The following is a 23521-nucleotide window of genomic DNA, read 5'->3' on the forward strand; positions in this document are numbered from 1 at the left end:
TATAACTATACATCTAATTTAGATGAATATTGGATCACAGCGTATGCCAGGAATACCACCACCCGTGCATTTACCTACGCGGTTACTGGGAATGTCCACTTAACGACTGACATATGCAAACTTGGTCAAGAATTAAAGGAAACATCTAACCTCCGTAATTGCAAACAAAGGTTTCTGTACCAAAAATTTAATTATCTTTTTCTTTTGTATCAAATACTTAATTAATGAAATAAAATACAAATTAATTATGTAAAAATCATACAATGTGATTTTTTATGTTTAGATTCTATCTCTCATAATTGAAGTGTACCTACGATAAAAATTACAGACCTCTCCATTGTTTGTAGGTGGGAAAACTTGTAAAATAGTCAGTGTATCAAGTACTAATTTTCCCCATTGTATACCGTATTTATTCTATCTATATATAAGATTGCTTTATTAGTTTGAAAACTAGCTTTAAATTTCATAGAAAAATTAAAGAATGTAATAGATATTAAAACACATTACATACGGATGCTAGGTGAGAAGAAAAAAAGGACACTTGCATAGCATAACTTGAACCATATGGATTCCACTCGTCCAACTTTTCAAGAGCAATTACAGAGCTAGAAGGAGAAATGGGAATTTCCAGCACGTCCATCCAGTGTAAGTAAAATAACCAAAATTTATTAGAACATTTTAAAAAAAGAGAGAGGAACCCTCTTTGCCTGACGCGTTTCTGGCGCACCACAGCGCCCTTAGTCAGTTCCTATGACTAAGGGCGCTGTGGTGCGCCAGAAACGCGTCAGGCAAAGAGGGTTCCTCTCTCTTTTTTTAAAATTGTTTTTTAAAATGTTCTAATAAATTTTGGTTATTTTACTTACACTGGATGGACGTGCTGGAAATTCCCATTTCTCCTTTCTTCTACTTCAGCTGAAAATCACCAGCAAGGTACGGCACCCACCAGTTACATTCATTTGCAACGGCTCTCAGATGTATGTCTCGGCGTGTCAAGCTTCAACCCTTCCCCCTCCCCCCTCCTCCCTTTTCTGAATTGTCAATTACAGAGCTAGTTTTTGTACGCTAATATGTGTGAGCTCTTAAGGTACCTTCACACTAAGCGACTTTGCAGCAAGAACGACGACGATCCGTGACGTTGCAGCGTCCTGGATAGCGATCTCGTTGTGTTTGACACGCAGCAGCGATCAGGATCCCGCTGTGATATCGCTGGTAGGAGCTAGAAGTCCAGAACTTTATTTCGTCGCTTGATCACCCGCTGTCATCGCTGGATCGGCGTGTGTGACGCCGATCCAGCGATGTGTTCACTTGTAACCAGGGTAAATATCGGGTTACTAAGCGCAGGGCCGCGCTTAGTAACCCAATATTTACCCTGGTTACCATTGTAAAAGTTAAAAAAAAAAATAACACTACATACTCACCTTCTGATGTCTGTCACTTCCCCCGGCGTCCACAGGGTTACGTGCTGCTGCCGAGAGCTCCTGCACTGACTGTGTCAGCGCCGGCCGTAAAGCAGAGCACAGCGGTAACGTCACCGCTGCTGCCGGCGTTGACACATTCAGTCAGTGCAGGAAGCTCTCGGTGGACGCCGGGGGATGTGACAGACATCAGAAGGTGAGTATGTACTGTTTTTTTTTTTAACTTTTACAATGGTAACCAGGGTAATTATCGGGTTACTAAGCGCGGCCCTGCGCTTAGTAACCCGATGTTTACCCTGGTTACCCGGGTGCTGCAGGGGGACTTCGGCATCGTTGAAGACAGTTTCAACGATGCCGAAGTCGTTCCCCTGATCGTTGGTCGCTGGAGAGAGCGGTCTGTGTGACAGCTCCCCAGCGACCACACGACTTACCAACGATCACGGCCAGTTCGTATCGCTGGTCGTGATCGTTGGTAAGTCGTTTAGTGTAACGGTACCTTTAGTCCGTGCACTGCACAGGCCATAGAAAAGAGTTTAGTTACTTTATTTCTAAAATATCAATACTTACAGAGGGCTGGGTGGGCCATCATACTGTTTGTGTGTGAATCATCATAATTGTATAACTAACTGAATAGCATTCAAAAAAGCAACAAAATGTAAACATATTTTTAGTATAAATAGAAAAAAGTAAAAGAGGATCTGAAGCCACGTTCAGCTTTCCGCAGAAGTCTTTATTTTGGCAACATTCCAGATATAGACAGCCAAGTCCCCTCCTCATCAAGCAGGTCACAAGGTGGATGTCTCAGCATAAGACATCTTTAGAAGATTCCGTGCATTTTTATAGATCCGACGTGACTGGACCCGGGAAACTACCTTCAGAAGTAGCTTAGGATTTTTCAGCTTTTTTGCCATGTCCTGGAGAGAAAAGAGCAGATGATCTGTAGAGGACCTTTTTAAAAAACCCTTAGTCAAAATAAAATAAAACCCTGCCTCTTCCTCTTCTCTAATATATTACACGTTTGCTATACTGCTTGATTCATGCATATGTAACAAACTGATATGACATTTGAGTTTTTACTCTGAATTTTATACCATACTAGAAACTTCTTAAAGAGGCTGAATTTAGTTTAACCCCTTAATGACCATCAATACGTCTTTTAACTGACCTGAGATATAAGAGAATAGCATCCCCATACAGGTAACAATCCAGCAGCTGCCGGCTGTACACTATAGCTCACATCTTGCTGCATCAGTCATGATCAGTGTTTTCACCATCCATATGTTTAACCTCTTAGATGCTGCTGTCAATAATGACCATCATATAAATGTTTAAAAGAGTATGGGCGGCTTCCTCTTTATCCCCATTGGCACCCTGAGATGATGATTGTGTGGTCCTGATGTTTGCCATGGCAATTCACAACCAAATAGTGGCCTTAGGGTCTACCAGCTACAGTGGCCTGTTCAAAAGTCAGCGACATTTAGGTGGTAAAAATACACTTTTTAATTGTCATGTCACTTTGCATTAATTCCTGAAAATCACCTTAAGGGTTAATAAACTATGTGACGGCAAATTTTAATATGTTGAGGGGTGCTGTTTTTAAAATTGTATCACTTTTGGGAGATTTCCAATATATAGGACCCCTAAAGTCACTTCAAACCTGGATAGGTCCCTAAGAAAATACATTTTGTAAATTTACATGAAAAAATGAAAAATTACTGCTACATTTTTTAAACCTCCTACAATGCTAACAAAATAAAATAACATTTTACAAATGGTGCTGATGTAAAGCAGGCATTTGGGAAATATGATTTATTAATGTTTTGCTGTAGTATAACAATCTGAATTAAAGGTAAAATCATTCAAAGTTTGAAAATTGCTAATTTTTTTACACATTTGTCAAATTTCTGATAATTTTTTATAAACACAAAACATATTGACCTAAATTTACCATTACCATAAAATATAATGTGGCACGAAAAATCAATCTGAAAATCACTGGAATTTGTCAAAGTGTGCCAGAGTTATTACCATATAAAGTGACACTGGTCAGATTTTTAAAATTTGGCTTTGTCACTAAGGGGTTAAATATTAAAGGTCACATTTTTTTATTTCCCCAGAAACAGTGCCACCCTATGGACAGTGTCTAACATTGAAGCTCAATATTTAAAGGCCCTTGGAAAACAGTGCCAAAAGGCAACTAAATTGTTATCAAAACAATGTTTCAAATCTTAAAAGGAACAGGAAAGGTAAACAAAAGCATACTCATGTAATCCACTTACAAACAGGATATGCACATATTTAAAGACTAAAATGAAAATAAATAAAATGTTATGAGCGTCCCCGTGCAGGCTGCAGACTCTATTTCACTGTGTGCCATATAGGAAGGCACACGTATTACTGCAGTCCTGTAATTACTGTATATACTCGAGTATAAGCTGAGATTTTCAGCACATTTTTTTAGGCTGAAAGTGCCCCTCTCGGCTTATACTCGAGTCATTGTCCCAGGGGGTCGGCAGGGCAGGGGGAGCGGCAGCTGTCACATCATACTCACCTGCTCCCGGCGCGTCTCTGTCTGTCCCTGCTTCTCTGGTGGTCTTCGGGCGCTGGCAGCTCTTACGTGGTACCACTCATTAAAGTAATGAATATGGACGCGACTCCACTCCCATAGGGGTGGAGCGCATATTCATTACATTAATGAGCGGTACCAGTGACCGCTGAGTACAGGAAGAGCTGCCGGAGCCAGGAAACTATTGCATCGGAGAAGCTGCCAGGGACCGCGCCGGGAGGGTGAGTATGACGGGGGAGGGTGAGCATTGTGATATTCACCTGTCCCCGTTACACCGCCGGGCTCTGTCTTCCGTTTCCTCTGGCTGTGACGTTCAGGTCAGAGGGCGCGATGACGTGCTTAGTGCACGCCCTCTGCCTGAACAGTCAGAGAGCCGGAAGACACAGCGGCGTGCGGCGGTGAAACAGGGACAGGTGAATATCGCAAGTGCCGGTGTCCCCGCCTGCTCAGGACAAGAGGTGAGTACGTCTTTTTTTTTTTTTAATCGCTGCAGCAGCATATGGGGCATAATATTCTATGGAGCATCTTATGGGGCCATAATCAACCTTTATGCAGCATTGTATGGGGCAAATGTTTCTATGGAGCATCTTATGGGGCCATAATCAACCTTTGTGTAGCATTATATGGGGCAAATGTTTCTATGGAGCATCTTATGGGACCATAATCAACCTTTATGCAGCATTGTATGGGGCCAATGTTTCTATAGAGCATCTTATGGAGCCATAATCAACCTTTTTGCAGCATTATATGGGGCATATTTTTGTATGAAGCATCTTATGGGGCCCATCATAAACTTTACGGAGCATTATATGGGGTGTATTTTGTTTGGAGCAACTTATGGGGCCCATCATGAACTGTTTGGAGCATTATATGGGGCTCCTGATTCAATATGGATATTCAAAAACATTTAACCTATTGATGTCTCAATTAATTTACTTTTATTGGTATCCATTTTTATTTTTGAAATTTACCAGTAGCTGCTGCATTTCCCACCCTAGGCTTATACTCGAGTCATTAAGTTTTTTGTGGCAAAATTACGGGTCTCGGCTTATACTCAGGTTGGCTTATACTCGAGCATATATGGTACTCTATTCTAATCTGAAAAGAACAGATGCACTTAGCACGTTATTGGCAAAGATATCAAATAGCTTGAACTGCAAGAGTTGAGTGTCTTTAGAAGAAACTTGCTAATTAATAAAATCCTGTGGCTACAACGGCCTCAGCACTGAGAAAATAGTGTGTAGTTTACTTTCATTAAAGGAGATCTCCACTACTTGGACAACTATTTCTTAAATGCTGTAGTACCCAATGTAAAATAAATTAAGAATAAATAAATAAAGAAATTATACTCCTGGACGTCCAAGGGAAGTGAGCGAGGAAGCTTATTACCAGCCGTTGATTGGCTGCAACGTTCACATGACTTAACGGAGGTCATTTAAGCGTCAGGAGGTCCGGCCCATTATAACTGGAATAGCGATGGAGCAGGTGGTTTAATATATGGTTATTTATATTTTTTACTTAGGGGTTGTCTAAATGTATCCCAATTTTATTAAAAAAAAACTACAGTACTGTGAAAACACATCCTCCCATTTTACATGAAGGCAATTATTTCATTAGGTCAGGAAATAATAGGGTGAAAACTAAATGTCCACTACATGTCAATCATGTAAAATCAGTATGAGGTTTTCTTTGCATTTCAAGTACGCAACAAAAATATTTTCCTATACATAGAATAAAATTAAACTAGCATTTTTTTTAAATAATAAAGATCTACATACTTGCATTGTTGGAGCCTCAAATGTCCCTTGTGGAAGTTCCAGGGGGTCTATATTTGATAAGATTTTATCCTGTAAATCAGAATTAATGTGATGAAAAATTCAACAAATTCAGATACAAGATTAAATCAAACTGAACAGCACTAACAAGGTTCTGGGCAAATAATGAATGAAAGACAAGTCCAACAGTGACACTCGGGACAACTGAGGTGGCAGCATGAGCAGCTTATAATGCGTCTGGTGAGACAGGGCTACTTATCACTGCTGACCGCCTGTGCCAAGCCTTGTCAATGGGGCTAGGAAAGAGACTAAAGGAAGCCCTATCCTAAAGCTGCATACAAAGGGTGAAATAATGACTCTTCAAGGATAAGGACCTGCTAATACAGAATGCATAAACAAGCATTTCAGACAAAACACTTTTCTATTATTACCGTTTAATAGACAGCGTAACTTTACTGTTCAGGTCATCATGAGAATTGGTATAGTACATTTAAAAAATGTTTTATTTACTATTACTTATTTAACAAAAAAAAAAAGACCTCTGTGTTTACTGATTTTTTTTTTTTGTATTTTTAAAATCAAATTGAATGTATTTTTTCTAATACCATTTTGGATCTTTTAACCCCTTAACGACCGCCGATACGCCTTTTAATGGCGGCAGTTAAGGGTACTTAACCCCTTCCCGACCCATGACGCCACGTAGGCGTCATGAAAGTCCGTGCCAATCCGACCCATGACGCCTATGTGGCGTCATGGAATGATCGCGTCCCTGCAGATCGGGTGAAAGGGTTAACTCCAATTTCACCCGATCTGCAGGGACAGGGGGAGTGGTACTTCAGCCCAGGGGGGGTGGCTTCACCCCCCCGTGGCTATGATCGCTCCGATTGGCTGTTGAAAGTGAAACAGCCAATCAGAGCGATTTGTAATATTTCAATATGAAAACTGGTGAAATATTACAATCCAGCCATGGCCGATGCTGCAATATCATCCAGCCATGGCTGGAAAGCCTGATCTGTCCCCCCCCACCGCCACCGATCGCCTCCCCTGTCCTCCGATCTGTCCCGTAGTCCCCTCCGTCCGCCTGTCCGCTCCGTCCTCCTGTCCGCTCCCCCCGTGCTCCGATCCCACCCCCCGTGCTCCGATCACCCCCCTCATACTTACCGAGCCTCCCGGTGTCCGTCCGTCTTCTCCACGGGCGCCATCTTCCAAAATGGTGGGCGCATGCGCAGTGCGCCCGCCGAATCTGCCAGCCGGCAGATTCGTTCCAGCTACATTTTGATCACTGTGATAAAACCTATCACAGTGATCAAAATAAAAAAATAGTAAATGAACCCCCCCCCTTTATCACCCCCATAGGTAGGGACAATAATAAAATAAAGAAAATATTTTTTTTTTCCACTAGGGTTAGAACTAGGGTTAGGGGTAGGGTTAGAACTAGGGTTATCTTTAGAATTAGGCTATGTGCACACGTTGTGGATTTGGCTACGGATCCGCTGCGGATTGGCCGCTGCGGATTCGTAGCAGTGTTCCATCAGGTTTACAGTACCATGTAAACCTATGGAAAACCAAATCCGCTGTGCCCATGGTGCAGAAAATACAGCGCGGAAATGCTGCGTTGTATTCTCCGCAGCATGTCAATTCTTTGTGCGGATTTCGCAGCGTTTTACACCTGTTCCTCAATTGGAATCCGCAGGTGAAATCCGCATAAAAAACACTGGAAATCCACGGTAAATCCGCAGGTAAAACGCAGTGCCTTTTACCTGCGGATTTTTCAAAAATGGTGCGGAAAAATCTCACACGAATCCGCAACGTGGGCACATAGCCTTAAGGTTGGAATTAAAGTTAGGGTTGGAATTAGGGCTAGGATTGGAAATAGGGTAAAGAATAGGCTTGTGGTTAGGGTTATGGTTAGGGGTGTGTTGGGGTTAAAGTTGGGGTTAGGGTTGTGATTAGGGTTAGGGTTGGGATTAGTGTTAGGGTTGTGGTTAGGGGTGTGTTGGGGTTAGGGTTGTGATTAGGGTTATGGCTAGAGTAGGGATTAGGGTTTGGGGTGTGTTGGGGTTAGTGTTGGAGTTAGAATTGAGGGGTTTCCACTGTTTAGGCACGTCAGGGGTCTCCAAACGCAACATGGCGCCACCATTGATTCCAGCCAATCTTGCGTTCAAAAAGTCAAATGGTGCTCCCTCCCTTCCGAGCCCTGACGTGCGCCCCAAACAGTGGTTTACCCCCACATATGGGGTATCAGCATACTCAGGACAAACTGGGCAACAATTATTGGGGTCCAATTTCTCCTGTTACCCTTGCGAAAATAAAAAATTGCTTGCTAAAACATAAATTTTAGAGGAATGAAAAATTATTTTTTATTTTCACAGCTCTGCGTTATAAACTTCTGTGATGCACTTGGGGGTTCAAAGTGCTCACCACACATCTAGATAAGTTCCCTTGGGGTTCTAGTTTCCAAAATGGGGTCACTTGTGGGGAGTTTCTACTCTTTAGGCACATCAGGGGCTCTGCAAACGCAACGTGATGCCCGCAGAGCATTCCATCAAAGTCTGCATTTCAAAACGTCACTACTTCCCTTCCGAACCCTGACGTGTGCCCAAACAGTGCTTTACCCCCACATATGGGGTATCAGCGTACTCAGGAGAAACTGGACAACAAATTTTAGGGTCCAATTTCTCCTGTTACCCTTGGGAAAATTAAAAATTGTGGGCTAAAAAATCATTTTTGAGAAAAGAAAAATTATTTTTCATTTTTACGGTCCTGCGTTATAAACTTCTGTGAAGCACTTGGGGGTTCAAAGTGCTCACCACACATCTAGATTAGATCCTTGGGAGGTCTAGTTTCCAAAATGGGGTCACATGTGGGGGAGCTCCAATGTTTAGGCACACAGGGGCTCTCCAAACGCGACATGGTGTCCGCTAACGATTGGAGCTAATTTTCCATTAAAAAAGTCAAATGGCGCGCCTTCCCTTCCAAGCCTTGCCGTGCACCCAAACAGTGGTTTACCCCCATATATGAGGTATCGGCGTACACAGGAGAAATTGCCCAACAAATTTTAGGATCCATTTTATCCTGTTGCCCATGTGAAAATGAAAGAATTGAGGCTAAAAGAAATTTTGTGTAAAAAAAAAAGTACTTTTTCATTTGTACGGATCAACTTGTGAAGCACCTGAGGGTTTAAAGTGCTCACTATGCTTCTAGATAAGTTCCTTGGGGGGTCTAGTTTCCAAAATGGGGTCACTTGTGGGGGAGCTCCAATGTTTAGGCACACGGGGGCTCTCCAAACGCAACATGGTGTCCGCTAAAGATTGGAGCCAATTTTTCATTCAAAAAGTCAAATGGCGCTCCTTCCCTTCCGAGCCCTGCCATGTGCCCAAACAGTGGTTTACCCCCACATGTGAGGTATCAGCGTACTCAGGACAAATTGGACAACAACGTTCGTGGTCCAGTTTCTCCTTTTACCCTTGGGAAAATAAAAAAATTTTTGTTGCTAAAAGATCATTTTTGTGACTAAAAAGTTAAATGTTCATTTTTTCCTTCCATGTTGCTTCTGCTGCTGTGAAACACCTGAAGTGTTAATAAACTACTTGAATGTGGTTTTGAGCACCTTGAGGGGTGCAGTTTTTAGAATGGTGTCACTTTTGGGTATTTTCTCTCATATAGACCCCTCAAAGTGACTTCAAATGTGAGGTGGTCCCTAAAAAAAATGGTTTTGTAAATTTTGTTGTAAAAATGAGAAATCGTTGGTTAAATTTTAACCCTTATAACTTCCTAGCAAAAAAAAAATGTTGTTTCCAAAATTGTGCTGATGTAAAGTAGACATGTGGGAAATGTTATTTATTAACTATTTTGTGTCACATAAATCTCTCGTTTACTGGAACAAAAATCCAAAATTTGAAAATTGCGAAATTTTCACAATTTTTACCAAATTTCCGTTTTTTTTTTAGAAATAAACGCAAAAATTATCGGACTAAATTTACCACTAACATGAAGCCCAATAGGTCACGAAAAAATAATCTCAGAATCGCTAGGATCCGTTGAAACGTTCCTGAGTTATTACCTCATAAAGGGACACTGGTCAGAATTGCAAAAAAAATGGCCAGGTCATTAAGGTCAAAATAGGCTGGGTCTTGAAGGGGTTAAACCACAGTTACGTTAATTATCGGAGCTGGGGAAAAAGTGAATAGCGCCCCCTAGAGTCGGATTTTCTCTGGGGACTCAGTTACCGGGGGTAGCCGAGACCCCAGAGAACATGATTCGGGGGGGTTTTACCGACCCCTGGGTTGCGATTGCCGGTAATTAACCGTTTACCGTCGGTCGAAAAAAAAACAAAAACAAAAAAATACGCGATTTCCCATTTAATTTCTCTGTCCTCCGATGTGATCGCACATCAGAGGACGGAGAAATGGGGTCCCCGATCACCCCCCGATACTCACCTGTCTCCCCCGGTGCTCCTCGTGGCTCCCGATGGGTGCCGCCATCTTGTTCCGTCCAAAAAATGGCGGGCGCATGCGCAGTGCGCCCGCCGGCCGGCACCCGGAAGATCTTTGGGGTCTCGGCTGCTCGGGGTAGCCGAGACCCCAAAGAACATGATCGGGGTTGGTTTTTACCGACCCCTGTTTTGCGATCGCCGGTAATTAACTGTTACCGGCGACCGCAAACAAAAAAGCGATGTGTAATTCTCTGTCCTCTGATGTGATCGCACATCAAAGGACAGAGAAATAGGGGGATTCGGGGACCCTGTTATACTTACCGGTGTCCCTGGGTCCTCCCGTGTCCCCTCCTGGCCGCCGGCTTCTTCCTCCGGTAAGAAAATGTCGGGCGAATGTGCAGTGCGCCCGCCATGATCTGCCGGCCGGCAGCTAGAGGAGTTGGGGCTAAATTTAGGGTTAGGGCTAAATTTAGGGTTAGGGCTAAATTTAGGGTTAAGGCTAAATTTAGGGTTAGGGTTGGGGCTAAATTTAGGCTTAGGGCTAGGATTGGGGCTAAAGTTAGGGCTAGGGTTAGGGTTGGGGCTAAATTTAGGGTTGGGGCTAAAGTTAGGACTAGGGTTAGGGTTGGGGCTAAATTTAGGGTTAGGGTTGGGGCTAAAGTTAGGACTAGGGTTAGGGTTGGGGCTAAATTTAGGGTTAGGGTTGGGGCTAAAGTTAGGGTTTGGTTTGGGGCTAAAGTTAGGACTAGGGTTGCGGCTAAAGTTAGGGTTAGAGTTGGGATTAGGGTTAGGATTGGCATTAGGGTTATGTTTGGGATTAGGGTTAGGTTTGGGATTAGCGTTAAGGTTGGGATTAGGGGTGTATTGGGATTAGGGTTAGGTTTGAGGGAAGGGTTGAGTTTAGTATTAGGGGTGTGTTTTGGATTTAGGGTTCTGATTAGGGTTGTTTTGGGGTTAGGGTTGTGATTATCGTTAGGGTTGTGATTAGGATTATGGATTGGGTTGGGATTAGGGGTGTGTTGGGGTTAGGGTTGGAGTTAGAATTGGGGGGTTTCCACTGTTTAGGTACATCAGGGGGTCTCTAAACGCCACAGCCAATTTTGCGCTCAAAGTCAAATGGTGCTCCCTCCCTTCTGAGCTCTGCCGTGCGCCCAAACAGTGGTTTACCCCCACATATGGGGCATCAGCGTACTTGGGATAAATTGGACAACTTTTGTGGTCCAATTTCTCCTGTTACCCTTGTGAAAATAAAAACTTGGGGGCTAAAAAATCTTTTTTGTGGAAAAAAAAATATTTTTTATTTTCATGACTCTGCTTTATGAACTTCTGTGAAGCACTTGGGCATTCAAAGTTCTCACAACACATCTAGATAAGTTCCTTGGGGGGTCTAGTTTCCAAAATGGGGTCACTTGTGGGGGGTTTCTACTGTTTAGGTACATCGGGGGCTCTGCAAACGCAACATAACGCCCACAGACCATTCTATAAAAGTCTGAATTCCAAAACGGCGCTCCTTCCCTTCTGAGCTCTGCCATGCACCCAAACAGTGGTCCCCCCCACACATGGGGTATCAGTGTACTCAGGACAAATTGGACAACAACTTTTGGGGTCCAATTTCTCTTGTTACCTTTGTAAAAATAAAAACTTGGGGGCTAAAAAATCATTTTTGTGGAAAAAATATGATTTTTTTTATTTTCACGACTCTGCATTATAAACTTCTGTGAAGCACTTGGGTATTCAAAGTTCTCACCACACATCTAGATAAGCTCTTTGGGGGGTCTAGTTTCCAAAATGGGGTCACTTGTGGGGGGTTTCTACTGCTTAGGTACATCAGGAGCTCTGCAAATGCAACACGAAGCCCGCAGACCATCCCATCAAGTCTGCATTCCAAGCGGCGCTCCTTCCCTTCCGAACCCCGATGGGTGCCCAAACAGTGCTCCCCCCACATATGGGGTATCAGCGTACTCAGGACAAAACTGGTCAACAGATTTTGGGGTCCAATGCCTCCTGTTACCCTTGAGAAAATAACAAATTGCAGGCTAAAAAAATCATTTTTGAGGAAAAAAAAAAGGATTTATTTTCACGGCTCTACGTTATAAATTTCTGTGAAGCACTTGGGGGTTTAAAGTGCTCACCACACATCTAGATAAGTTCCTTAAGGGGTCTAGTTTCCAAAATGGGGTCACTTGTGGGGGGTTTCTACTCTTTAGGCACATCAGGGGCTCTCCCAACGCGACATGGTGTTTGATCTCAATTCCAGCCAATTCTACATTGAAAAAGTAAAACGGCACTCCTTCTCTTCCAAGCTCTGCGGTGCGCCCAAACAGTGGTTTACCCCCACATATGGGGTGTCGACTTACTCAGGAGAAATTGCACAACAACTTTTGTGGTTTAATTTCTCCTTTTACCCTTGTAAAAATAAGAATTTGTGGGTGAAAAGATCATTTTTGTGTAAACAAATGTGATTTTTTATTTTCACGGCTCTACTTTATAAACTTCTGTGAAGCACTTTGGGGCTCAAAGTGCTCACCACACATCTAGATAAGTTCCTTAAGGGGTCTAGTTTCCAAAATGGTGTCACTTGTGGAGCGTTTCCACTGTTTAGGCACATCAGGGGCTCTCTAAACGTGACATGGCATCTGATCTCAATTCCAGCCAATTCTGCATTGAAAAAGTCAAATGGCGCTCCTCTTCCAAGCTCTGAGGTGCACCCAAACAGTGGTTTTCCCCCACATATGGGGTATCGACGTATTCAAGAGAAATTGCACAACAAAATTTATGGTTACATTTCTGTTTTTACACTCATGAAAATAAAAAAAAAATGGTTCTGAATTTAAATGTTTGCAAAAAAAAGTAAAATGTTCATTTTTTCCTTCCACATTGTTTCAGTTCCTGTGAAGCACGTAAAGGGCTGGTTTTGAGCACCTTGAGGGGTGCAGTTTTTAGAATGGTGTCACACTTGGTTATATTCTATCATATAGACCCCTCAAAATGACTTCAAATGTGATGTGGTCCCTAAAAAAAAATGGTGTTGTAAAAATGAGAAATTGCTGGTCAACTTTTAACCCTTATAACTCCCTAACAAAAAAAAAAATTGTTTCCAAAATTGTGCTGATGTAAAGTGGACATGTGGGAAATGTTATTTATTAACTATTTTTTGTGACATATCTCTCTGATTTAAGGGCATAAAAATACAAAGTTTGAAAATTGCAAAATTTCAAAATTTTTTTGCCATATTTCTGTTTTTTTTTCATAAATAATCGCAAGTAATATCGAAGAAATGTTACCACTAACATGAAGTACAATATGTCACGAAAAAACAGTCTCAGAATCAGCAAGATCTGTTAAAGCGTTCCAGAGTTATAACCTCATAAAGTAACAGTGGTCAGAATTGTAAAAATTGGCTCGGTCATTAAAGGGACACTGACACCCCCTCCAGCCGTTAGAAACTAAAAGAGCCACCTTGTGCAGCAGTAATGCTGCATTCTGACAAGGTGGCTCTTTTAGTTATTGGTGCAGTCAAAGCAGAAATAAAGCGTTTTATAATTTCGCAAAAATACCTGTCTTTAGCCATGGAGGCAGGTCTTAACCCCCCTGCTGCACACGCCACACTGCCGTCACTCAAGGCTTCTTCGGCGCCTGCGCTGTTTTGTTCTGCCTGGGGCAGGCGCAGTGAGTGATGCCCGTATGACCTCAGATGCAGTCTCGGAGACTGCACCTGTGCGGCAACCCGGCTTGTGAATCCCAGCCCCGCACTGTGCATAATGCATAACACAGTGCGGGGCTGGGATTCACCCTCACAAAACCTCAGCGGTAACTCGCTTGCGTCCTGCATGACATCCAGGCCCTGCAGCATGGGGAATCAGTGAGTATTCGTCAGTGCAGTGGGCACTATTAACATGTGTGCATGTTGATCTGTATGTTGTATTGGCACATTCACTCAGGGAGACGATCCTCCCAAACTCCATTACACAGGACATATATCCTGCCCTGAGGGCCTCCTACTATCTGATGGCTATCAGCACATTGACCTCCCATCAAGAGTGAGTACACCCAGACCCACATTTCTAGGTTCTATAAATGGATTAGTGTAATCACAATTTAAGAGGTGCACATTTATCCCTCAGGGGGAACCGTAAGACGATACAAGAGTGAACATCCTCAAACACCTGAGCATCTGCAAACAGCGCAGTACTCATATTGGCACCAATAAATTATAACGCCACCCGCAACAGGCATCAAACAGGATCCGGAGTCTATCTGTAACTTTTCCAACATTAGCAAATTGTAAGTGGTTTTTAACTCATATTTCTAACCCATATCCGATTTCCACATTTTCACCCAATTGTAGTTAGCGCAGGTGAATATTACTCCTACTAGTAACCCACTTTTTTTTGACAGGTGTACACAGAACCTGTGCCAATCACCAGCAGCATTCTACACAAAGGACTACCTGTTTTTCATCAATAAATTTTCATTTCTATTTAGGAGCGCCAGTGTTTTTTGTTTTTACAATATTCCGCATTTAGCCTAGGGAGGGAGGGAGTGGCTGAATTAAGTCTCTAGGCAGGGATTAGGGCTTTGCAGTCCGTTGCTAAATATATAGCTGTGGCAGTTGTGCACATTTTTTGGGGGGTGAAAAAATTGACTATGCGGTCATCCATTGAGAATTACGTGCTTCATGGTACATTTCTGTGTTATATATCACTCCAAAAAAAAGTTGAAAAATTTTTCTGTATTCAGTTACTCCTACTTTGAGTTTTACATGCTCTGTGGGTGACAAAGATGGCAAAATCAAGCGAGACTCCCAAGGGAATGACTGGAGGAATATTGTAGCTAGAGGAAGCTGGTGCGACAGTGTAGGTAGTAGGATCCTGTGGTCCGAAACGGTCTGCTTTCCCAGAACCAACAGGGCCGGAACCCAGGCTGCAGTCTATGGATGACCCTCCTTATAATTTTTGCCTGGCTTTGCACTTTCTGCAAAGCCTTTATGAGTGTAGAAGTACATCAACTTTGCGTTCAACATTTTTTTCTGGATTCAATTAGTCATCCATATAGTGTAACACGTTTATTGTTACATTATGGTGGTATGTAAAAAAAACAAAGTTAAAAATATTTCTAGATTCAATTACTCACACATAGAGTATTACGTGCCCTGTGTATATTTCAGTGCAATATAAACACTAAAAAAAAAAAAAGTTACATTTTTTTTCTGGATTGTGTTAGTAATTCATACAGTGTAACTTGCCTAGTGAGCGACAAGGATGGTAGAATCCCTCAAGACTCCCAAGGGAAGTGACAGAAGAAATATCGGAGCAAGACTAAGCTGTCACAACAGTAGAGGTGGCAGTAGCCTTTGATCCAGAAGTGGACGCTTTCCCAGAACAGCCAAGGCCCGAACCCAAGCCACAGGGTTCACTGCTGGGGTTCTTGCGGACTGCAGACAGGAGAGCCATGAGTCAGCAACTTGTGAGCGGACTGCGGGGCCCAGGCTGGTCAGAAGTGAGGAGGCAAGCAAGGACCAGGACTAAAGAAATGCTACAGGGCCTGTTGGCTGCAAGGTACTGACAGCTGGCATCCCGGGTGGGAGGTAGTTACTTATGACTGGCAGTGGAGATGGAGTCCATAGAAGAGTCTGGGACCCATCATGACATCTCATTCCCCAACAGGCAGTAGAGACGGAACACTTGCCTAGAAGGCTGCAAGAACTGATGGCTGGAACCAGAGTCACGTTCCTTAAAATGGAGGGTAAAAATCGTTGGTGTGCAGTGGGTGTGATGAGAAAAGGAAGGGAACAGGATGAACACTTCCTGAAAAATGAACAGGCCTGGGAGAGGCTCCTCAAGGTGGCTCGAGAAGGGGCTACCACCCCCGGGAGATTGTACTGTCCTTTGGGTTCTCCACCTCCTATTCAGGAGCAAGCGATGGTGTAGGTGGCACAGGAGATGTTGCCCATTTCTACATGTCAGGGGCTCAGGCACTCTCCGAAGCCAGGTCACTTACAGCCCAGGCACCTGGGAATCCACGAAGAAGCAGACACCTAAAGAGGATTACTGTATTACCCTCCTAATTTTTTCCTGGCTTTGCACTTTCTGCTGTCATGCCCTCAGCCACAGGCCCGGCCTCCGCCACGCAGGGAGACTATCACACAGCTTTACTCACCCTGTCTGTGGCTCCGGACGATCAGCGGCTCCTTTCTCTGCTAAGAACCTGCATCCTCTTGGCAGGTCTCCTGGAAATGCGCTTAGGAGCAGCGCCCGGCTTCCTGCACATACTTAAAACAGCAGTGCACCTGTTCTCTATTAGGGCTGTCTGTGCTATGATGCTCTGTGCATAAAAAGCATCCTCCCCTTTAAGGGAGGTGCCTGGGCAACGTGTTTATTCTCTGGGATTGTTGCCTCAGCTTCAGGCCACACTTTGCACGATACTTACATCTCTATTTTTACAGAGTCTTCTTCTGGCGATTCCTATCCTGGATCCCTCTGGTCTCTTCGGTTAACACTCCAAGTTGACAGCCTCTCCTCACGGAACCCTTCAGATACTGCTACTGGCGGGATCAACCTTTCAGGGATTTCATGGAGCTCCTGGGATTCTCTACACCAGCAGAGCCAAGTATTCCACTGTATTTCTAGTCTGTCTTTCAACTTTCTTTTTATTGAAGAAAAAGAAACACCATTGAACAGGAAATGAAAAAGAAACAGAAGGAGTTTCATGAAACATTAAGCATCCAATAGGACAATAACAAGAGTCCAACAAATTGTAAGGATACATTAAATTTGAAAAACTGGATGAGATTCTTAGATCGGACTTCGACATAGGGACAAGAAAGGAGCTAGAAATGGTGATTAAGGAAGACAATGGAAACATGGGTAGAATTTTAGGGTAAGGGTAGTAAAATTGAGAGGATTAACGGAAAGGGGGGTAGCAGAGAGGTAGGAGAAGGGAAGGAGGGGAGACTGAAGGGAATATTTGGAGGAAGGAGGGGGAGGGGAGGAAAGAACCGATGGTAGAGAAGATCTTAGGGAATGGAGTTGAGAATGAGGGGGTAGCTCAGTATATAGGTTTTGGTGAGCTGGAGTGGGTCAGGTAACATCCGATATTGTTGATAGGAAGTCAGGGCTGGAGCGGAAGGTAGTCCACGGTTCCCATGTACGTCTAAACAAGGTGAGAGATTCTTGTGTATTGGCAATTAGCTCAGCAGTATGGTATAAAAGATCAATTTTATCTAATACATGTTTTTTGGTAGGGGTGATAGTAGATTTCCAGAAAGTGGGGATTAGGTATTTTCTGGCTGCTATTATATAGCTTGCCAGTTTAGAAGCCGGAGGATTCCCGGGCCATAAGGGTTGGTTAAGTAGAGTGGATTGAGGATGTAGGAGAGTGTACTGGCCTAACACCGTGGAGATTATGTTCGAGACCATTTGCCAAAAGGGGGCAATTTTTGAGCATGACCACCAGATGTGCAAATAAGAGCCTGAGTCTGAACAGCATCTCCAACACAATTCGGAAGTGGAGGGGTGCCAATGATGAATTTGTGTTGGGGTGCGGTACCACCTAGATATCACCTTGTATGAGTTTTCTTGTATTTTTACACATTGTGAGGGTCCATGAGATTTGATGTAGATAGAGGCAATCTGGTCATCAGTAAAAGAAATATTGAGATCTCTCTCCCAGAGACCTATGAAGGCTCTTTTGATATTAGCACCGTCCATCAACAGAAGGTTGTAAATTTTTGATAGGACTTTTTTGGGTGGGTTTTTATGGGCGCACAGTTGTTCGAAGGGAGTTAGTGGACGGAGCAGGTCTAATTGTCCTTTGTACTTATAGCAGTAGTCTTTCAGTCTTTTGTAGTGGAGAAAAGTAATATTTAGTTGTGGTCTTGAGGCCTGGAGTTCAGCGAGACTCATTAGGGACCCGTCGATAAAAAGATCGTCAAGTGGTAGAGGTGGATTAGGTAAGTCACTAGTGGAGCTAGAGGGATCTTTCGGCATTTTAAAGGGGATGGGACCCGCGATGTCTTGTAACGTCAAAATTGGGGAGATAGGTGGGGTTAATTTGGGGAACTCTGTTCTCCAAATTTTAAGAATAGCGATTGTAATTTCGTTGAAAAGCAATTGGTTTAGGTTTGAGTGGTTATGCAAAAGGGCCAATGTCCTGAGGGGAATAGGGGCTAGTTGTTCTTCAATAGGTATCCACAATTTTTCCGGAGGGTTTCTAATCCAATCTACTACTCTAGTAAGCATCGCTGCTCGGTAGTATTTGAAGATATCTGGGACACCCATTCCTCCTCTTGATTTTGGCAGAGCCAGAGAATTGGCATTGATTCGGGGGCGTTTGCCGTTCCAGATGTAGTTAATGAAAAAGGAATTTATCTTTGATAGATAGTGCTTTGGGATGTAGATGGGGAGCATCTGAAATAAATATAAAAATTTGGGTAAGATAATACTTTTTAAGAGGTTTTTTTCTACCCATCCAAGATAGGAAGGGGGCCCTCCAAGAGTATTTCTAGTCTGTCAATAAGGGTCGTCCTCTGGTCCTGGATTCGCGGCATTCACGCCACCTGGTGTTGTGACGGGGGAATCCCTGTATAGGGATACACCTTGCCCGATGCTCCACTACGTGGTACAGTGTCGTGATCCAGAGGTTCTTTCCCTCTGACACCTTTTCATTTTTTGTTTAACCTTGTTAATAAATATCTTTTGGTTTATGAGATCCACTGTCCTGTCTTTTGAGTATTGGGTATACAGCCGCCGCTGCACCATCAATTTTTTTTTCTGGATTTAGTCATCCATACAGTTTAAAGTGCTTTATGTAAAATTACGGTAGGTTAACATTTTTATAAACTGCTTGGCCTGGTACAGTTCACAAAATATTTTTGTTCCAAAAATTGACTATTCTCATATATACTGTTGAACCTGCTTTATATGAAACTTCATTGGTTTGAAATATAAACAAAAAATGGCCTGCTACAGGTGTAAAAATTTGTTCCCTCGTTACCCAAGCAGTCATTATTTCTCAAGTTATGGTGTCCCCACCTTGTACCAACATGTGTCCAACAACATCGCCCATGACCTTATCAACGCGGTTACTGGGATTGTCCACTTAACAACTGACACAGGACAAGATCTTGTGGCCAGGGACGCTACAATTCCCTGAAGGCACACTGGGTGAACATTTTGGAGGCCGGGGCACAGTCCCACCCTGGCATGGAGGATTGCTGGCCTTACTTCTATCAGGGCTTCCTCCACCTTCTACTCCTCCATCCCCAATGTGCTATCTCGAGCACGTCCTACCCATCAGCTGGAAGCTCTGCTTCAATGCCTCAGCGAACTGACAACAGGCTCTACTGAATCTAAAATTGTCTAGGAGACAAATCGCACACCGCAGCAGTTATTTAAAGGAATAGCAGACCAGACAGACCTGTGGCTCTCGGCGCTGAATCTCCAAACAGGCATGCTCGTGGGCCGTAACCTGGTGGCTGCTGTGAAGCTTGCCAAGGTCACACACATTCAATACTTGGCCCAAGTGCTCAACTTTGTAGTTCAGCAGTTTCTGAAAACATACCCAGATTTGCTAGAGCTTCTGGTCAAAGTATGCCGTGTCAGCGCCCATTTCCACAAATCAGGTAAAGCTGCCGCGGCTCTGGCAGTGCTGCAGCAGTGCATGCAGGTGCCAGCTCGCCGACTACTGTGCGACGTGCACACACACTGGAACATGCTGGAAAAGGCTTTATGAGCAGCAGAGGCCAGTTGTGGAATACCAGCTCCACGAATACATGCCCATCGGTATTTTGGACAGTCTACACACATAATTAAAGAATGGGCATGAATGGTTCTCCAAGACTTTGAGGACTTGACAAAGATGTGAGCGGCAATGAGGCCATCATCACCGCAACGATCCCACCTCTGTGCCTGCTTAAACAGTCGCTGCTGATAATTAAACATGAAGCTTTGCATGTTAACCAGTTGGAGACGAAGGAAGGTATTAGACAGGAAGATACTAACGAGCCTCGTTGCAACTGATCAGCCGAGATTGGGTAACAATGAGGAGGTGGAGGCTGAGGAAGAGGAGCAACAGGAGCTGGCTAAGATGCTAGTAGCCAAACAAGCTTTTATCTGTCTCTCCTACATTGATGGGCTGAGGAGAGGAATGAGGAAGAAGAGATGGAAGAGGAGATGGAGAGTAGTCATTATGGTGGAGACAGTGAAGTGTTGGCTGTAGGGACCTTGGCACGTATGGCAGACTTTATGTATCGCTGCTTTTCCCGTGACCCTTGTATTACATTCAGCTTGGCCAAATAAAAGAGTACTGGTTGTTCATCCTGCTAGACCCAAGCCACGCTCTCCTGAGGTCCACCTCAGGAGGTGCTATTTTCCATTGTGGAAAATATGTTGAAAAAATTCCTATCAGAAAACGCTAGCTGCAGGGGTCAGCTTCCTTGTCAAACCAATTAGGAGAGGTGAAGGAGATACACACCAGGTACAGTAGAGGCAGGGGTACACTGTCAAAGGCCTGAGTCAATTTAATGACACCCTCCCAATATCCATGCCACAATGATTATTTTTGACAAGGAGGGAATTTTTTTTTAGATCCAGCAAAATGTTGCCTGTGCAACAGCATCTCTTACCGATAGATGCTACTTCGCAGGTGCCGCCATTTTGCTGCAGCCATATTTTTTCCTGTACAGCAAAAAGGTGGTGGCGCTTGCGCAGTAGCATCTATCGGGAAGCGATAGATACTACTGCACATGTGCCACGGCCATTTTGCTGGAGGAAAAAAAAAACAGCAGCAAAATGGCACCAGCGCTTGTGCAACAGCATCTATCGGTGAGAGATAGATGCTACTTTGCAGGTGCCGCCATTTTGCTATATGTCAATTTTTTTTCTAAGCCCACAATTTATATGAATTATGTAAAATAGGAAGCAGGTCACTGAAGGATCAGTGACCTGTCATAAGCTCATAAGGATGCATATGTAAGCAGAGCACCACATAAAGCCCCACCCATAGGCTGCCCCGAAGAACGAGAATTTCATTAATTGAAAACTGCAAATCCAGATTAAACAAAATCCACATGTGGATTTTATAACCAAGGTATCATTTTAATCGGTATAACAGCACCAACCTGACAGTGGCTGTAGTTTACTTAGCACAATCCTGGTGAAAGGTTCGCTTTAACTCTCTTGGGCATGGTGTGCACTACAGCTTCACAGGTTGCCTCTAGAATCCTGTTCCACTCCTCCACGACATCACAGAGCTGGTGAATGTTGGAGACCTTGCGCTCCTCCACCCTCCTTTGAGGATGCCCCACCGATGCTCATTAGGATTTAGGTTAGGAGACATACGGTACCTCCCAGTCCAGCACCTTTACCCTCAGTTTATTTATCAATGCAGTGGGTTGTCTGGTAGGCGTGTTTGGGGTCATTATAATGTTGGAATACTGCCCTGTGGCCCAGTTTCAGAAGAAATCATGCTCTGCTTCAGTTTGTCACAGTACTTCTGTGTACTCAAAGTTCCCTCAATGAAGTGTAGCTCCCTACAGCCAGCAGCATTCATGCAGCCCTAAACCATGACACTCCCACCACCATACTTAACTGTAGGTAAGACATACTGTTGTACTCCTCTCCTGGTAGCCGCCACACACGCTTGACACAACATGAACCAAACAACTTCTGTATTCATATGCCTATTTTGAAAAGACAACCACTGGTTATTATACGCTGACCAGGTGCACACAACGTCTTTGGTCGACCAGGGTAAGGCCAATTCTGAGTGGATGCTGTCTTGTTAAGCCACTGTATGGCCTTGGCCACTGTGCTGCAGCTCAGTTTCAGGCGGAGGGCAATCTTCTTATAGCCTAGGCTATTTTTATTCAGAGCAATTCTGTTTTTCAGATCCTCAGAGTTATTTGCCGTAAGGTGCCATGTTGAACTTTCACATTTAACCCCTTTACCCCCGAGGGTGGTTTGCACGTTAATGACGGGCCAATTTTTACAATTCTGACCGCTGTCCCTTTATGAGGTTATAACTCTGGAACGCTTCCATGGATTCCGACACGGTTTTCTTGTGACATATAGCACTTCATGAAAGTGGTAAAATTTCTTTGATATGACTTGCTTTTATCCTTCTATATTATTTCAAAACACTCTTTTTGGTGATTACTTTGTATCTCCGTTCATACTGCACCCACACACACAAATGATAAACCATTTGAAATGTAAACTTTCCCCCTTCAGCAAGAAAATAGCCAAACAAACCACACATCCACGATGTGATCACAAAATAACTTTAAACATTAATTTTCATAAACCTGCAGATGGCACCACACTACACAAAAGCATACTACCACAAAGCTGAAACAAATCCTAACATTTGCCTTGGGGGCTTTCCAGCCTGCTGAACTCCTTGCTCAGCTGATTTCAGGCAGGTACATATAAAATGTTTGCTACATATGTGGAAGTAGAATAAAAGTAAAACTTTACCTGTTTAACACTTCAGCTTTAAAACTGAAGATATACAGTTATATGAAAAAGTTTGGGCACCCCTATTAATCTTAAGCTTAATGTTTTATAAAAATTGTTTTTTTTTTGCAACAGCTATTTCAGTTTCATATACCGTATTTTCCGCTTTGTAAGATGCACTTTATTTCCCCCAAATTTGGGGAGGGAAATGTGGGTGCGTCTAACAAAGCGGATATACCGCTTACCATTACAGGCTGGGATGAGGGGGTGTCCGCCGCCGCTGTCGCCCGCCACCGCTGCCGGGGTTGTCCGCTGCTGCCCCGGGTGATGCTGGAGGCTCCGGTGCTGTGGGGGGCACTGGCGACATTTTGTGAAAGACCAGAGCCCCCCGGCAGTTCGTCTATGCGTTCCAGTATGACTAACTCCGGGAAAATGGCCGCCGGAATCTCGGGAGATGAGATTTCAGCGCTGAGATCTCATCTCTCGAGATTCCGGTGGCCATTTTCCCGGAGTCAGTCATACAGGAACGCATGGACGAACTGCCGGGGGCTCTGGCCTTTCACAAAATGTCGGCAGAGCCCCCCGCAGCACCGGAGACAGCCCTGCAGCATAGGAGACAGCCCTGCAGCACCAGAGCCCCCCTGCAGACCCCCTCATCCCAGCCTGCAGCACAGGAGCCCCCCTGCAGCACAGGAGCCCCCTGCAGACCCCTCATCCCAGCTTGCAGCACAGGAACCCCCCCTGCAGACCCCCTCATCCCAGCCTGCAGCAATGCTCCACTCCTGCCTCCAGCAACGACCCTGGGACCCTGATCCACCACAGCCACAACCCCTGGTAAGTAATAAGACACATGGATTATAAGACGCCCCACCAAT

The 23521-nt window shown here is 44.0% G+C and overlaps 1 protein-coding gene across 5 annotated transcripts in view; it reads right to left on the reverse strand.

The window, feature by feature from the left end:
* Positions 1-2124: 2124 nt before the first annotated feature.
* LOC143764962 (centromere protein Q-like) overlaps positions 2125-23521 on the reverse strand; it is a 64037-nt gene continuing 42640 nt past the window's right edge. For 2 of the 5 annotated variants that reach the window (XM_077251115.1, XM_077251117.1), the window contains 2 exons: positions 5760-5828; positions 2125-2329 (listed from right to left, as the gene is read on the reverse strand). In XM_077251115.1, the coding sequence (XP_077107230.1) occupies positions 2201-2329; positions 5760-5828 (198 nt within the window). In that variant the 3' untranslated portion in view covers positions 2125-2200. Of the gene's footprint in view, positions 2330-5759; positions 5829-16620; positions 16837-21780; positions 21872-23521 lie in introns of those variants that run through there. The other 3 variants (XR_013213307.1, XM_077251114.1, XM_077251116.1) reach the window with 3 other exon arrangements.

This window comes from Ranitomeya variabilis, chromosome 4 (genome assembly GCF_051348905.1).
Source record: "Ranitomeya variabilis isolate aRanVar5 chromosome 4, aRanVar5.hap1, whole genome shotgun sequence".
In the NCBI taxonomy this organism is placed as follows: domain Eukaryota; kingdom Metazoa; phylum Chordata; class Amphibia; order Anura; family Dendrobatidae; genus Ranitomeya; species Ranitomeya variabilis.